Here is a 17980-nt window from a genome sequence, read left to right on the forward strand (position 1 = left end):
TCGCTATTGAAAGAATGAGTTTTTTGGGACTGTCATTCTAAAAAGTACTTTTATAACGGACAAAGTGATTGAAGAAAAGAGGATAACTCTCGTATGTAACGACATCGCTCAAAGCACCAAGTGTTTACAAAAGAGCGTGGAAAAATAAGTAAAAGAAACATTTCACCGCTGTAATCACGTTTCGTGAGAACCATCAGCGAGCAAATCGATAACTGCAAGAAACATTACGGAATTTCTTTGGCGAATCTTATCGATAATTTTCTATTATCTTATTTATCACAAGTAATATACGGAACGAATATTGTTGGTTATGACACAGTCAATAATTATCATTCCAAACAAAATAAAGAAAAATATAATTCTTAAAGAATCACTCAACAATAATTTTTTGAGCCAAATAATGAGCAATTAAATAATTACTTAATTAATAATTCAACAAAAGAAAAAAGAGAGTAAAAAATTGTCTGAAAAAATTTTTAGAGACATCGAAAACACTGATCACAAGATTAATCTTTACATAATTCATGTGGATCTGACACGAATAAGAAGAGACACAATTTGTAGCGGCAACATTCAGGGTAGCTTAAATCTTTTTGGCAGTGTTGCTCACTAAATCGTCACAGTGTGCGGATTGGGGCGAATCCTTGGCTACATCGGCGGACGACCGTCGGTGGGGGCCACCAATATGTCGCAGTCCGGGTCGGGTGGATTGAATGACGCTCAAGGACAAAATCAAGCTGGACAAACGACCGACAATCAACAGACAACGTGCCAGAACGGTCGTGCTGAACCGCTCGCCGATTCTACAAAACAAGATCTTTCTAACGGATTCGAAAATCGAACTATGGATTATGAGAAATTCACTCAAGAAAAAACACAGAATATCTTGATTGCAGGAGAAGTTCAGGATCAGCAGCAGCAACAACTCGCTCATCCAGTAGCACAATATCCGTCGGGAAGAAGGCAATCCGTAGGATTACCAGAGGATAAACATCCTTCAACCGGTCAATTACCACCTCCGCAATACAGTCAAGAGAAAAGTAATACGGATAGAACTCAACACGTGTCTCAAACGAGCACTCAAACGGTACCGGTGCAAGCATATCCACAATTTGCTTCTGATTACGATCAAAGTCAATATCCGCAGATACGGGGACAATTTGAGGTGAGGTCGCAAATCTATCCTCAAACGCAATATTCCGATAGAGCTGGTTATGTAACAAGAGATGTTACTTATCGTGATCCGACTCTTTACAGTCAAAGCGGTGCGACTAATCCCATGTTTGCTGGGCAGGGTCAATACGTAACGGTTCAACATGGTTCACAGATACCTTCGCAGTCCGCCAGTCCGCAGCCACCGTATTACTCGGGTGTAATTGTACCACAACCACCGAGTTATACTCAATTTGGCACACAGCCGCAATATTCTTATAGTCAATATCCGCAGACAGTCATGAATGCCTTGCCATACAATCCACACACCGGTTCTATTTATCCTGCTCAACAATACCCTAGCCAACAGTCGCCGAATCCGCAGAGATTTTCGCAAGAAATCGGTCAATATCAGACACAACCGATTATTCAACCGATTGCTCAGAATGTAACGCATGGGATCGCTATCCAGACGACAGAGCGACCTTGTCGAGGACCGAAACCAATGGTACCGCCTCGTGGCAATTCCAAGATTACCACCCATGATCCTGGACATAGAAAGTCCGCGAGTATCGATGTGCCAGCATTGCAAAAAGCGAAGTATGAGTCGACGCCGACTGCTCAACAAGATTCAGTTCATCGTAATGACGGCGCTGTAATTACTGGCGCGCCGATTGGTTCGGATGGGTCGGACAGAAGATATTTAACTACAATTAATCAAAATCCTAGAACAAGACAAGATGGTCTGTATGTAGATACAAACGGCGATCAATCGGGCAGAGAGAAACTGGTTGATACAATTGCTACGGAATGCGGCTTATACGTATCCCGATCGGAACACAGAAAGTCTATATCGGTCGATGTAACTACCAGCTTTCAAAGACGAAATGATACAATAACCTTCACGTTTCCCGGCGATGGTAATCAAGAGATAATCTCGGGAAGAAAAGCTACAACTGCAGCAGACGCAAAAAGAGTCGAGACTAATCAAATGTTTTCCACTGAGCAAAGAAGATTGGATGCGGGTCTGCGTGTATCACCAATGGCGTTTGATACGAGACAAGAAAATAGAAAGAGTATAGGAACTGATAGGAAGCCTGAGTGGGGTAATGTGAGCCCGAATCAAAGAAACGCCATTCCTTCAGAAAATAGACGGTCGGATTATTTCGAAGAACATCGAAGGTCACCTATGAATCTAGAAAGTAAAAGAGTAGAAGATGTAAGAAGATCGCCTATGCCGTTTGTGCCGATTCGTGAAACGTCTGTTGATCGCGCCGGACAGAAAAGTCCTTCCTTTGTTAGCCAAAACTTTGAGAAGACTAGACAGGAGTTGGCGATCTGGGCGGAGCAACGCCAGCGACAAGAACACGAAAGGAGTATAATTCAAGGTCCAATATTTACAACAAGTCCTCGTTCTCGTAATCCTTCGGAGGAAAGAAGAGATATCAGATCGATTCATCCGCTGGATGATCGAAAAGACTCGAGAATGTCTCAATCAGCCTTTCAACCCATTCCTAATATTAGTCAGAGTACTATAATGGAGCAACGTCGACATCTGAGACACGTCAGCGCCGATTTGACAAAACATATGGAACTCTCGAGGAAGGATTTCGATGAGCAACCCATCACAGGATCTGTAGTGAATCTGGGATCAGTAACTAATACCGCTTCATCGCAAAGAGCCAGTCCGAATCTTTGTCATCAATATCCAGCTCTCAGCGAGGCAAAAATAGATACAAAAACTGTGCTAACTGTAGTGACAGATTTTGGCGAATCGATCGCCAGCAAACCGATCGATCAAGTTGATCACATAATTCACAGTCACCGTAAAAGTCATAATACTACCTCTAATTTGCTCACTCATAGTAAAAGCCAGATGGAGAACTTGCAGAATACGCTAGAGAACCAAAGCGAGAAAACAGATTCTCTTCAGGTTCAGCAACAACAGATGCAAAATCAACAGAGTCTCGATTTAATTTCTGAGAAATTAAGCCAATTCGAACGTCAACAGAGCGATCTCCAAGCCAAGCTACAATGTCTTCAAAATCAGAATCAAATTTTGGATAAAGTTGCGCAGTTTCAGCATCAACAGAGCGATCTCCAAGCTCGGTTGCAAAGTTTGCAAAATCAAGGTCAATTGAATGATAAACCTCACAAGATATCTGGCGACTTCGCGCAGCTTCCGATGACAGGCGATACGCATCAGGTTCAAGCGAGCCCCCTTCCGAATCATCAGGAACAATCATCGGATAAATCTTGCCCGACTCATCAACCCGCACACGGTCTTCATCAGACACTTCTAACTACCGCGTATCCGCAAAACGCCACCCTTCAAGCCTGCCAGTCGTCCGTGTGTGAGAAACTGACGTCCCGCGTACAACACGACGTTTCCGATCCGAATTCCATTCAGATACCGAACATGTCGCAAATGCCATTACCGTGCCTCCCGCAATTCGATCGCGCCGACGCGTCGCGTACTTCGTTTTCCCAGTTTCACCGACTTCAATGCCAGATCGAGAATCATGAGGGTGCTTTAGCGACGAGTGCTGGTGTACCTACCAGCTCTTTCACCGGTACGCTGAAGAAAATACCGCCAGAAAAACCGCCACGGACGTCCTTGATAGTGCAGTCGCCGGAAGCTGAGGTAACATCTAGAAAAAAAATACTCCTATTTATTAATTACTTTTATCATTTCTGATTATACGCAGTTTCTATTTTATTTTCAACATTTTATATAGAAACATCCAAATATAATTTCCCATAAATAAGAATATAATTGCAAATCTATTACTAGTAATTATATTATTATTTTAATCAATGGCTCAATATGTCAAATATATATATTCGCGCATGATCGAAACTCTGAATCAATTGGAATTGAAACTTCCGAGTATCTCCTATAAATAGCAGTTCAACATTCTGTTTTGCATTACTTAGAATCAATGGTTTTTGGAGTAATACGCGTCGAAACCTTCCTTTATGTTATCCAGAATGTTAGAGAGCACGCGTGCTCGTGACCGAAGAAATTGCGGCAGCAATGAATGGCGAGCAGGATCCGGACGATGCAGGCAGATAGAGATTTCCGTTTGCAGTTTTTGTCGCGGCAACCGAGTGGAATGAACTCGTTAAATATCAGACCTGATGTTGTCTTTGAAAACTTTGTTACGGACCCTGTGTACCTTTGGCTCCACCGAGCGCTTGCAGTCTCAACGTTCTTGTCGCGACCATAAAACGCGATGCACCAGCATCATCGTCTGACGGTGACGTTATTTGCTCGGTCGCGAACGTGTTTCGAATAACGAATGCCAGATTTTTTCATGCCATTGCATTTTGTTTTTAACATACACACGTATCTTTTTTATAAGTCTTCCATGCTACCGCTTGTCAATAAAAAAAGATGAAGTCATAAGAGAATCAAACAAATTTATAAAAATAGCGATATGATGCGATTCAAACATATATGTATCATGCAATGTATTGAGCCATTTTGATTGATATAATCGATATATTATAATATCGATTATTATATATCGATTATAGTTATAATATGAAAATTTATAGTATAAAAATATTACACGCGATGTTGAGTATTCATATCATCGAGACTTTTATCGATCGTCACTGTAGGGTGATACATGGTGAATTAAAAAGAATTACATCTAGAGCAAAATTGATTTTTTTATGTAATTAGGGCGCTCACACAATAATCTTAGTTTCACAAATAAGTAAACAAATGGTTTGTTAGACTACTAAAAACAGCAATTATATAAATTATTACATCAATGTATCTTTTGATTATAATTTGTTTGTCTCTGCATTTAACTACAAGACAATTAGATAATTTTGATAATAGCCCACATGTATAATACATACATGTATATAATACATACACATAATATGATATAATATATCTAAATATGTCTTTTTCTATCAAGATATAATTTACGTATTTTCTTTTAATAATAGTCGTTTACAAAATTGCGCATCAAAAAAATAATATGATAAAAGATTTTGAGAAACAGCTGACATTTTCATTAAGTGATATTATTTGAAATAAAAGTAGAAATTTCTTTAAATAGATATATCTCCCTCTCTTTCTCTCTTTATTCACTTATTTATAAAATATTTCTCTATTTGTGGATGACTTACGATGAGATGGCAAATATTTGCTATTGCGATTGTATACTATTGCGATGCTGACATCGTATTAACAAAATTGGGTTGCGAACGATCGACGATGTATGAAAAGTTTCGAGGTTTGCCTTCTTGAAAAAGCAAACATCTCTCGTTTCCAACTATAAACTCGCTGGATAATGAAAAAGTAAAAAAATTCACATTTCTCAGTGCAAAATAATATGTAAGAATAAGATTCTTACAAGAATTCTCACATATTATTTTGCTTTTGACACATATCTTTCCTTCATATTTCTCTCTTTTTCTCTGTCTTTCCTTTCCGATCAAGTAATGTGTAATAAATTTATTATTGGATTAATTTATTATATATCAATAATGATAAATTTTGTTTGATTTCTATTATCCAATCGTTTTTACAATGCGTACAAATTGTATATTATTATTATGATTTCTACATAAATGTATACTTATTTTTTTCACATTGTATCGAAAATGTATCGAGGTATTCTTTCTTTCTTTATCGAATTTCTTTATAGAAAATACATTCATTTCTATATAATATTCTACTCTGCCGTCAGCGCATTCTTCGTGTAAAATGTCAGAGCTCTCTCTTTTCGGTCAACGTATAGAAATTCTATATAGTTTGATACATTCATCTCTCCAGCTCAATTCCGCGAAAGCATCGTTGTTGAGAGGTGGGCTTTTGAAAAATCTTTTCTTCCAAGAATTTATTTACAGAGACTTGTTTCATTCGCTGACATATAAATCTGATTTTACTATTCACTGAATAACACTTCCTTATATATTTATACCTCAACGCATCTTTACAAAATCACATAAATTTATATTGAAACATTGAGTTATCGGAATACTATGAAAACACACTTATATTCACTTATTCTTCAAACATTAAAACAACGCACTGTTCTCAAAGCATACTAAAAGAATTATTTTTAAAAAGAAAAAAGATAGAAAAATTATTTCTCAATAATAAAATATTTTTTCTCAAAATAAAATAAATATCAAACCGATGTTGGATAAAAATTATTTGGCGATACAAGAAATACAATTGATGACAGAAGAGTCGAGAAATGCGATGATTTAATAGATTTTAACCAAAGTTGGAAAGGGTCGAAATCGTTCTGCCACGCCCTAAACTTGTACTTTTCGACTAAGGGAACGAATTAAGTCGAGAAATGTTATGAATAATGACCCATCATGAATTAAATATGAGCAATAGTCTTGCGTGTCGTGTACATTGGCGAAACGACGTTGTGAGGATAAAAAAGGTTAGGGTGCAGAAGAGATAAAAGGATGAGAAGTCAGCCAAGGGCGGACAATAAACCTTCTAACTTTTCTTCCTTTGTACGTAGAAATGGGAACGATATTCTTCTTACAATGTCGTTATATCTTCTTTTACGCTAGAATTATTCGGGACTTTACACGAGCAAACTTGCTAGCATATATTCTCTGTGTTTCTCGACCTGTAATTAAAAAAATCGAGAGCCAAGTGCAACGGATTGTTAAATTATATTTAACGTGTGTCAGGCACGTATGCGTAACGTTTACTGTTCTGTGACTTTATTCTGTGAAAATGCTATTTTCTGAACAGACAACGTTGATAAACGAAAGAGTGTTACGCGGTATCAAATGGGATCAACGCATAGATTGCTGGAATTTCCGCGTGAAAATTTCCAGGTAACGGCCACCCAATCGGAATCTATTCTTGTGCAACGCGTTCTACTACAAAGCTTTCTGACACCATGAATTGACGCATTTTGTTTGAAACGGACAGAAATTTTGACAAGAATCAAATCCTGTCTTCCTGTTTCAGTAAATACGCATTTTTATTGACGTTTTAGAAACGCTTCTTCTCGCTAGTATGCATGCTAGCAATCCTTTTTATAAAACTCCAGCGTCCGAAACAATGTCGATCCTCTTGCGCGAATCGGTTTTGCCGTGCTTTTATTTCGCTAAAGGCGTTTCGCACGTGATCGCTATAGTAATCGATTGCACGAGCTTTTATAAATCTCCGCAGTTATCCACTAGCGAAGGTTTTTGCGAAATTTCAGATATAACTTTTCCCATCGCCACTTAATACATAGTAGCAAATTGAGACCAATTTTCTTCGGTTTATGTCAAGTATTTACGATGGTCGCCATCGCGACAAAGCATGCTGGTGGTTGCGTATGTTTTTAATCCATACACCCATGGTGGTATAAATCAGCCATTGATTTTGCTCCAGCATCCGATTACAAAATCGAGCATTCCCGTATGCTCGGATTAGCTGTTCGGGTTTCTTCTTCGCGCAATTTCATGGATGACCAGGCGAATAATTCGAGCTTTCGTTGTAATTGATGCGCGATCGATAAGTGCGCTTTTATTTCTCGGCTATTACTTTCTCGTTATCGTGCCAATGGTAATTTTATTTTAATATGTATGTTTTATAGAAACCCATAGCCGGTGGTTATTCACGAGGAAATCTTTCGTGGCTATTATGCTGAGAATTTCATTCTTTCGTAGTAACACAATTATAATAATACTTTTTTGAAAAATTATCTTTGTACCCATGAGATATCTAATAGAAATTTAATTAGCAGATATATAATAAATATTAGCAATGATAATTTTGATTGATTTGATTTTCAGTTTTGTAGTATAATATTTAAGCCAGAAAATGTAAATCTATGTTAATATCTACATGCTTGTTAGGTAAAACAAATAACATAATTAAGTTAAATAAATTCATAATATAATATATATATATATATATATATATATATATATATATATATAATATAATATAATATAATATAATATAATATTACATGTAATATTATATGTAGGAATTTATAGAGGAAAAGTTAAATAAATTCATAATGTAATATAATATATATGTAGGAATATAAATAGAGAATCAACTCATTTTTTCAAGTGATAAGAAGGTATAAGGATATAAAATATATAATATTCAAAAATGAGAAAATTTTTATTTGATTAATTGCTTGCATAATACTGCAATGTACAAATAAAATCTAAAACTCGTTTTTAAATTCAAAAAATTTTCACACATTCTTTGAATTTTACTAATCAAAATTTTTTTATAATCATAAAATTATAATTTATTCTTTCAGCTAAAATAAACAGGAAATGAAAATTTAATATATAAGTAATAAATATTAAAAATTAATAATGAATAGATTGTAAATGACGCGTTCCAATTAATATAAAATATATTTCTAAACGTCTTTAATCGCACGTGATTAGCATAATATTGAAATATCGCGTTTGAAATTTTTTGATATTTCTCTTTATTTATTTTGCGCTCTGTTTACAACAGTTTTTCTTTAGATTTTCCTCGATATGTAACAAATAAATTCAACTTGAACGTGTATTCTAAAAAAACATCTGCAACGTTTCGTCAACAACAACAAATCAAGATAATTGCAGCGAAATTGCATATTTCGGTACAACGTTCTCTTTCATATTGCATATTTTTGAATAGTAACACTATTCAAAAATATGCAATATGAAAGAAAACGTTGATTTTCACTTGTATCAATATTATAATGGCTGATAAAATGCAATGTAATATAAGGCAACAACATAAAAGTTACAAAGCAATATCTAATTACTATAAATTGAAAATTTATACAATAGCAAACTGTAACAAATAAATTTCAGAATTACATTGTTAATCGGAAAATCATAAAATATAATACTGTAATGTAATACTATTCATGTTGTGATTGTTTTTAATGTTATTATTATTATAAATTATGATTATTAATTAAGTATTACGATCTCATAATATTTATCATGTTAAAAAGGAAACAAAATACATGGTCGCGAAGTTAATTTATTCGCATGTCTTGAACATAACTGTATACGTGTGCGGATTGACGTATATTATTACATTGAACGAATATCAAATATTTTACGTTGGTCACGTCGCGACAAAATATCACGTTTTTTGCCGGTCATGTATTAATTATACAATCTGCAATGGTCGCCATCTTTCGTGATCACCGGCTAATTTGTTTTCTACGTACGCTCGTGGGAAATCGCCAGGAATGGGTGGCGTAACGAAAACGCTAATTACAATTGCGGAACCGCAGTCCGAAACAGCGGGTTGGCACGCGCAATCGCGAGCATTGGAGCACGAAATGGATTAGTCGGGATTAAAATTTGATCAAACCCATGGGCCGATTCACGCGCGGATAATTAACCGTGCGTCCATTGTCTTCCGTGTGTGATAAAAATCTTTGCCATTATTGACTTTCTTAAACTAACATTTGTTATTTTTTTTTATTTTTTATTGCTATCGAAACAAACTGATATATGATTTATTCTTGTGCAATGTACATCTCGAGATAAATCTTTCTCTTGACAACATTCGCGATTGATGAAGCAAATCTGTAAAATTTGAAAACTTCTTCATTTTGACCAACAAATGCTCAACATATAATTCATTTTTAAATGAACGTGGAACACATATAGATTAAGTTATATAAACAAATAAAAATCAAAATGTTCGCCGTTTGCAAATTTATAATTTACATATGCTTTTTTACATAGATAAACTTATTTATTCTAATGTATGCAAAAATACAAATTATATTTATGTTTTTATTTTTCATATTATAACTTTAATTGTAATCTATGATTATTGCAAGAAGAAATCAGATATGTCAAAATTCATAACAAATTTGATTTTTAAAATAATTATTATATTATTATATTTTATTAAATTGAAGCTATATATATTGTATATATCAACTATATTTTATATAAAATTATTAGAAAGAAATTTAGAATATGCAAATGGATAATCAATTTTTATAGATTTTTATTTTATAACTGATTCATATTGCTATCGCTGTTAAAGTTTGTGATTTAAATATGTGTGGAAATATAAAATATATATTTTAAAAAAGTAAATTGTAAATATTTTAAACGCAGATATTTAGAAAATACTAATTATGATTTAGATAAGAAACGAAATATCAAAATTTTAGGAAACAAGAATGTATATATGTAATTAATATGCATATTGTACATTAAAATTATAATAATTTTATTTTATCTCTTAAAAACATATTTTATTGTTTCAGCATTAATTTTATTTGAGTAAAAGAAACATACACATAAAAACAAAATATATAATAACACTTTTCTTTCATGAGGACATAAATATTTACAATATTTATTTAAAAATATAAAATATATGAGAAAAAAATTTGCTAAGCTTTCAGAAAATTTAATAGAGCCTATACATGGGACATATACGAGTATTTATAATCATATATGTATATTAAATATAATTTTAAATGAAAGAAAAGTAAAATATGCATATATCAGGAGATACAATACAAAAACATTCAAGATATCACAAAAGACAGAATATTTAAATTCCTATTGCGCATGTATACATGCGGATAAAAATTGGTTTATTAATGTTTCTCGCGAAGCTAAAATTTCCAAGCGAAAGTTCATCTACTTTGATTACCGCAAGTTTGATACAAACTAACTAACGAAACCATGCACGTAACCAAACGTAATTAAAAATTTATCGACAATACCGTAGCGACTGAAGAAAAATTGGATTGTACTAAAACAGTTAAATGAACATCGATTTTTTACGGCGCTATGACCACAAACGTATTCTGATGTATCAATTCTCGTACATACCAGCGCACTGAACTATATGATCGCATGAATCAAAAAGATACGAACAAAGGAATAAAATAGTTTAATATATATCGTAGAATAAATGCGATAGAATTATAATTTTGTCATTAATTCAGTAATAAGTGTGTGTATTCGTCGGTTCCAATTATCATATAAATTTCTATTTAAGTTTCTAATGAAAGACTTATTACTGGAAAATTATTGATCAGCATTGCCCATTAATGGCCTGTTATTTTGGTACATGATTTTTATAATTCTCTATAAAATAGGAAATTAAAATCTCGCTGAATCAAAGTACGTTATTAAAATTTACGTTATTAAAGCTACAAATTTATTAAAATAAGGGAAGGCGAAATGAACACAGGATGTGGAATAGTTGAAACGAATCGCTGGACGATGGGACTTTGGTATTAAATAGTATATGAGTGCGCGTCTTTCTCATCCTCGAAATCAAATATCATCCTCTTTCTGCGATCACAGCCGTCTAAAGCACTCGCTGTGACTGAATAATTATCCGAATGGCACATCGGAGACGGCAGAGGCTTCCTCCGCGAAATGGAATTCCCGTTTCCTTTGTACGTGACCCGCCAATGGATTTTCCTGAACGTTCTGATACCCGAAGCTCTCGTGCCACGTTTCATTCCACCGGATTGATTTGTTTTCAATTCGAACGCTCCTGGCGCTGACTCAAGGCTGAATTAATCGTAGTAGCAATTTAGACTAACCAATCTTTGTCTGTTAACCAATCAGCAAAGGATTTTACTTGGGGCCGAATAAATATACTATATAAGAGAATTTTATCAGATGAATTATAAAATGCTAATAATAAAAGGTAAATACAAAGATTTTAATCGCGGTTAAAAGAGAAACTAAATTAATAGAACTGCTTTCATGTATAGTAGGAAAAGTATTTTACTTCCAAAATATATAAGATATAATGATTGTTCCATATATTTTAATGTACAAATTTAGATACAAAATGTGTGATGATTTTTTTCATCAAACTATCAAGAATTAAGATTTAAGGAAAACAATAAAGATTTAAAAATGTAAAAAATAATGGAGGACTTGCTTATTTATTTTTCGTTTATTGCTTCTTTTTAAATCTTTTCTTAAAAAGAGAATTTGAGTCCTTCTAAATTAAAAGGATTCTGTAATTCTAATACTTCAAATTCTAATACTTTTGTTATTAATAATAAAATATTTATATACAAAATATATCTATTCAATTGATTAAGAGTAAAATAAAAAATAGAATGTGCAAATGAGATATATAGGCTTTGTATGTTTTTCTTATTTTTCATGAATATTTTTTGTCTAACTATGTCCTTATTTCTTATTATGTATATATATGTATATTCTTTTTATCTAAATTTTTTATTTGCGTTTAATTTTATGCAAATTCATTAATTTAATCTTTGCATTCATTTTCTACGAAGCGTGACTTGGATTATGCGTTATCATTAAGTATGCAGTTAAAAAAGCGGTTGACGTGAAGCTGTCACATAATCCGGGCACTGCGCTCGAATAGGAAATAATTTTATGGTATATCGGGTATCGGCAGGTCGACTTAATGCCATTACGAGTTAATAGACCGCGATACCGATAAATTCGCCGGTAAACGCCCGTCAAAACTTCTCGCACGAGGCGAAGATTTGTAAGCGAGAAAAAAAAGTTGGATCGACGGAGCTCGTAATGCAAGATGGTGTTTGGCTGCATCGATGCGTTTCCGCCAGGCAGCTGCGATTTTTCATCGAAGTTCCTGTCTTATTGTTTGTACGTTTTCTTTTCAGTTTTCTTCGGCTTTTTTATTTCTTCAGCTTTGTGACACTTTCAACACAAACCGCATCTCGACAATTAAGTAGATGGGGAATGGTAAAAAAAAAGTAAGAAAGGATAAAAGAAGGGAAGGATAGAAAATGGACGGAAGTTGACAAAACGAACAGGTTAAGCAAGTTGAAATTATTGCAAGTAGGTCGAGTCATTTTAGAACATTATATACGTGACGTAGGATAAAGTAAACGCGGAAAACTAAAAACAATTATAAATACAATAATAGCATCTGACGTTATTGTAAAAATTCGGTGATTGGAAAGATACCTAAGCTTGACTTTTTTCAAAGATTTTGGAAACCTTGTTTTTTTTTCAAAATTGGGTTTGAATTCAAAACACTATTAAAGAATCTAAAATGAGTAATCTTAATTATTCGTCTAATTTTTATGATAAAATAGTTCCGTAAACATTGAACAGGAAGTCAAATTTCCCTCGACGAGGAAACATTTGACTGCTTAATTTGCGCTCGTTCATCTTATTGCGTGATAAAATCCAGACGGTTTAAATTGGGCGACGGGAATATTTCAGTGGAAATGTAACCGGGAAAGTGCTCAAGTCCGATTTCTCGGTTTACGAGACAATTTTCGAGATTCAAGATGATGACTAAAATCTGTGAGCTGTAGAAACCGTAAGGGTATAAACATAGTTTCACTGTAATCACGGAGCATAGTAGGATAGGACCGAATGGTGGGGCCTCACCATTCATGCTGCGTTGGACAGTTGCAGAAATTGGACTAATTGCCAGGCGTAATTATCCGGAATTAATCGGGATAAACCGCTTAATTATTACGTCTCGTACAAAGCTCGTTTGTTTCTCAGTATATCTGTTAGCCGATTTTGGACAAGCGAAATGCCGCTAAATGTGCGCTAATTATCATTGGTGCGGCATCGAATCGTCGAAACTGACGGCCCGTGCTGTGTTCTCGTTTCCGCTTCTAGGAAGTTGCAATCCGAGGATATTTAAATGCAAATCCGATGTAATCAGCGTGTCTAGTGCAGATTATGCTAGGAATTTCTCGTAGGATGAAAATGATTTCAATAAATATTAGGTCGCACGAGCATCCTGAGTCTGTAAGTTTACGCATTTCTTTTGATTAGAGAATGTTTTCTTTAATCACAGGACTTGTTATTAATACAATTCTCTTTTAAATAAAAGATATGTGTGTAATAATCGAAATTGTTTACTGTCATTAATTTTTGTAAATAAATATGTAATTGTTACAAATTTTATTATATGGAAAAATTTATTATTGTGTAAATTTTTTAAAATAAAATTGACAAAAACAATGTCAAAACACTTATAGTTTTCTTACGTTATTTTATAGATTAAATCTTATATACAAAATATTAATATTTAGCAAAATACATCTATTCTTTCATTTAATCTTGATTACAGATTTGAATATTGCAATATAAATAATAAAAATTAAATATAATATAAAATAAGATAAATATATACGTAAAATTAATATAATAAAATATAATATAAAATAAAAAATTTTAAAAAACCTATAAAATAAGCTCTGTTCTCAAAATTTATTAAGATCGAATTTTTTCCACTATGAGAAAAACATCGCGCACAAAAAGCTAAATCACGTAAATAAAGGACGCTACAAACTTTATGACATTTTAATGAACATCTGTGAAAGAGACGAAGCGCGTTGCAAATCAGCAGCGACAATCAGTACAGATAGAAACGCGTATCGACGTCTACCAAAAACAGCTTAATCAACGCAGGAATATATCGCGAGTGCGACGGCTTAATTAAATTGCCGCGAGATACGTGACTCCGTTTTGGTCGCTTCGTCAATCTGCCGGAATAAGTTCCCGACGTGGAGTTATTTTGTCCGATTCGTTCCAGGACGTTCACGGTTATCGTCCACGACGCGGTCGCTTCCTTCGTGTCCCGGCATACCAATTAAAATTTATGTATTTCTCCCCAGCAATGACGGGCATCCGCGACGATACCGATTCGGATCAATATTTCACCGTGAATTTATCGTGGCGATACGCGTAAAAAACCGCTTCGACGTATCCGGGTTATCTACGACCCGGAAATATCTCGTCGAACACTATAAATGAAGGCAAACGATTCAGGACGACTCGTGACTTGTTTTTTTTTTTACGTAAAGCTAGATTCTTCCGATGGAAATCGTACAGATCGGACGTCGGAAATGTGTGCAATTTTGAATTTAAACATTTATCCGTGTGTTTTCAATCGTCCTGCCGAAATCCAATGTCCTGTCATAAATGCATGCTCACATTACGATGCATATGGTTACTTTACTATAGATATTATATAGTTTCGAGTTTTTTTTATATTTTGATGACGCATTTTATGACAACGATTTATATCACGATATATCGCTTCACTTTCCAGATTAAAAGTACCTGTCGATATAACGAGACATATGGTTTAGCGAGTATACGTTTAACGTCGATCATTATAAATTTATCGTCATTCCGTTAACCAGGATTTTCGTCTCTTTTTGCAGAGTAATCGCAGTCAACCAGCCATTGGATTAAAGCAGACGCCGAAAGCACGGGTGAGTAGTATGATTTTTACATATAATAATCTCTCTCTCTCTTTCTCTCTCTCTTTATATATAATGATTTTTCAATTGATGCTGACAATTGCAAATTAAATGCAATGCGTTTAAATTAAAATTTACATTATTATTATCGCACTGTATATTATAATTGATACTCTATGCTACTATGAAAAATTTTCCCAAAAAATATGCCTGGGGAAAAAGATCGTAAACTAGAAATTGGCTTTAATTATAGAGAACTTTCTACAGTAAATTTCTACAAAATCGAAACATGTGGCGGCCAACTAAAGTAAGCTGACCATGCATACAAATGAGTTACTAAATGACATACTTGGCGATATAGTTCGCTGTACGTTACGTGAAAGCTTAAGCTTAAGTTTGATTCGCGAGATAAAAGTAGAAAAAGGAGAGAGCGTGTTATCTGTCTGCTCGAAGATATTTCGTTGACAGTGATGTGCGTTTAATAATATACGAATTTTGGATATTGCAATGCGTTTTCGCTGATTATCACTCCCAAAAAATTAAAATAACATCTGTTACTTACATTTCTTGAATTAAACAAAATTTCTTATTTTGAAAATTTGTAATTTATAAATTTTAATTTGATGGATTTCCTGGAGAAAATTTTCATATTCTTTGCAAATTAAAATGCAGATCGCGTGAATGAATCTATAATATATCCATAAATTGATATAATTAGCTAATTATTATTAATTATTATTATCAATGATTAATAAACAATTTTAAAAATATATTATTCTTGCTAATGTTATTATTCTTGATAGATAAATATATTAACGGTGCAAAATAAGAAAATTTATTTTCATTACTCTCTCGTTTTCCCTCTTTCTCTAGATTTTTTGTTCACCACTTTTTCACCTTTCCATCTCATTCCCTTCTGTCAGTCAAATAAAAGTCGAAAGACTTCCGGAAAAAAAGAATGTTGGGAATGTGAACGGTAACGTCGACAGAACGACGTGAAATCGCGCGGCGCAATTTCGCGAGATTGCTCGCCGAGGCAACTCGCCGAGAGGACTATCCTCGTGGAAAAGAGCTTCTTAGGGACGTAAGGGATGCGCGCATTTTTTTCCTCTTTCGCAAGATTCGTGGCGCACGTTTCGTTCAGGAAGAAAATACTTAATAGTAGAATTCCGCGGTAGGTCAGTTGTAAAAATCGTGCATATAACGTTTATATTATCTTCTCTATTTTTCAACTTTAATTTATTATATTAACTGTGTTACAATAATGTTATTATTTTGACCAACAAAATCAATAATTTGTCTTATTTGATAATAAGACAATATTATTTTCTCACATATCAATTTTTAAAAATAGAATTTTAAATTCCATTTTACGATATATCATAAACTCAGCTGCGCTTTATAGGTATCGATATACATATATGTAGACCGATGCGCGCTGCAATTGGTTCTATCCTAGATTGAAGGATAGACCTCGTAGTTTAATTTAACTAGTTGGTAGGGTAAGATTATGCCCTGGAGGGTACACCATCGGCATACGTAAGATATACTTACTTATGTATATATGTAAAGATATATAAGGATGGCAAAATATAATACATCGACGGATTTACGCACCTGCATCTTAATTTGGAAAGAATAAAAGACATTTTTTTTCAGCAAATTATTCAAAGTTAATAATTTTTATAAATCGGAGATTTTCGAAATGGCAAGCTTTCCTTAAGAATTACTATACTTATTTTTATTATATATATATATATATATATATATATATATATATATATATAATAAGTATATTTTTCCATTACATATTATTGCATTTTTATATTATATTACTACAGATGAATCTCCTACATTATTAAAAAATTATTCAATTAAAATTTTTATTTATTTTATATATATAATTTCCTTATATACACAAAAATATTATATTTACATAAAAAATTCAATATTAAAACTTGCAATTTTATTATTATATTTATTAAATAAACAAAGATTTGTGTACGGATGTCTGAGTAAAACCAAAACAATTATTTTTTATTTTTTTTTGCATTATTGATGGTGCATTTTTATGTATGTTTTGCATCATACACGAATGTCCTTTGATCATTCTTGCTTAAAGGACTATGACAGATTACACGTAATCAAAATTACAACGCATTTTCTCAACTTCTGCAACCGTCGTACAAACTTTTCTGTAACGATAATAATAAAATATGATTATTTTCTTTTTCCTTGTTCTTGTGCTCTTACTTATCTTGTAAGTAAAGTACGGTAAAATTAAATTTAATTCTTGTCATTTTAATACAATATTTATGATAAATTATATTTATAATTGCAAGAACATAAATGATGGAAAAATACGAAATAGAACATATATTGTGAAATAAGTAAAAACATCAAAATTTTTACTTATTGACTATATTTTCAGATTAAATTTATCGAACTTACTGATAAATTATAGACACACCCTCCTATAATTAAATCATTAATAAATTATTATTATTAAAATAAATTTTATTAAAATAATTATTAAAATAATTATTCAATTAATTTTCTTTTAAGCTATTAAAAAAGAATATACTCTTCGTTTGCTTAAGAAATTCAAAATTTATACTATTGAAACAAATGCAATT

At 33.1% G+C, this 17980-nt stretch overlaps 1 protein-coding gene across 2 annotated transcripts in view; it reads left to right on the forward strand.

Annotated features, from left to right (window-relative positions):
• Positions 1–459: 459 nt before the first annotated feature.
• Positions 460–17980, forward strand: part of LOC105248941 — a 263628-nt gene continuing 246107 nt past the window's right edge. For both annotated transcript variants that reach the window (XM_011254038.2, XM_011254039.2), the window contains exons 1-2: positions 460–3796; positions 15306–15356. In XM_011254038.2, the coding sequence (XP_011252340.1) occupies positions 686–3796; positions 15306–15356 (3162 nt within the window). In that variant the 5' untranslated portion in view covers positions 460–685. The remainder of the gene's footprint in view (positions 3797–15305; positions 15357–17980) is intronic.

Source organism: Camponotus floridanus, unplaced genomic scaffold, assembly GCF_003227725.1.
Source record: "Camponotus floridanus strain SB8 unplaced genomic scaffold, Cflo_v7.5 scaffold19, whole genome shotgun sequence".
NCBI lineage: Eukaryota > Metazoa > Arthropoda > Insecta > Hymenoptera > Formicidae > Camponotus > Camponotus floridanus.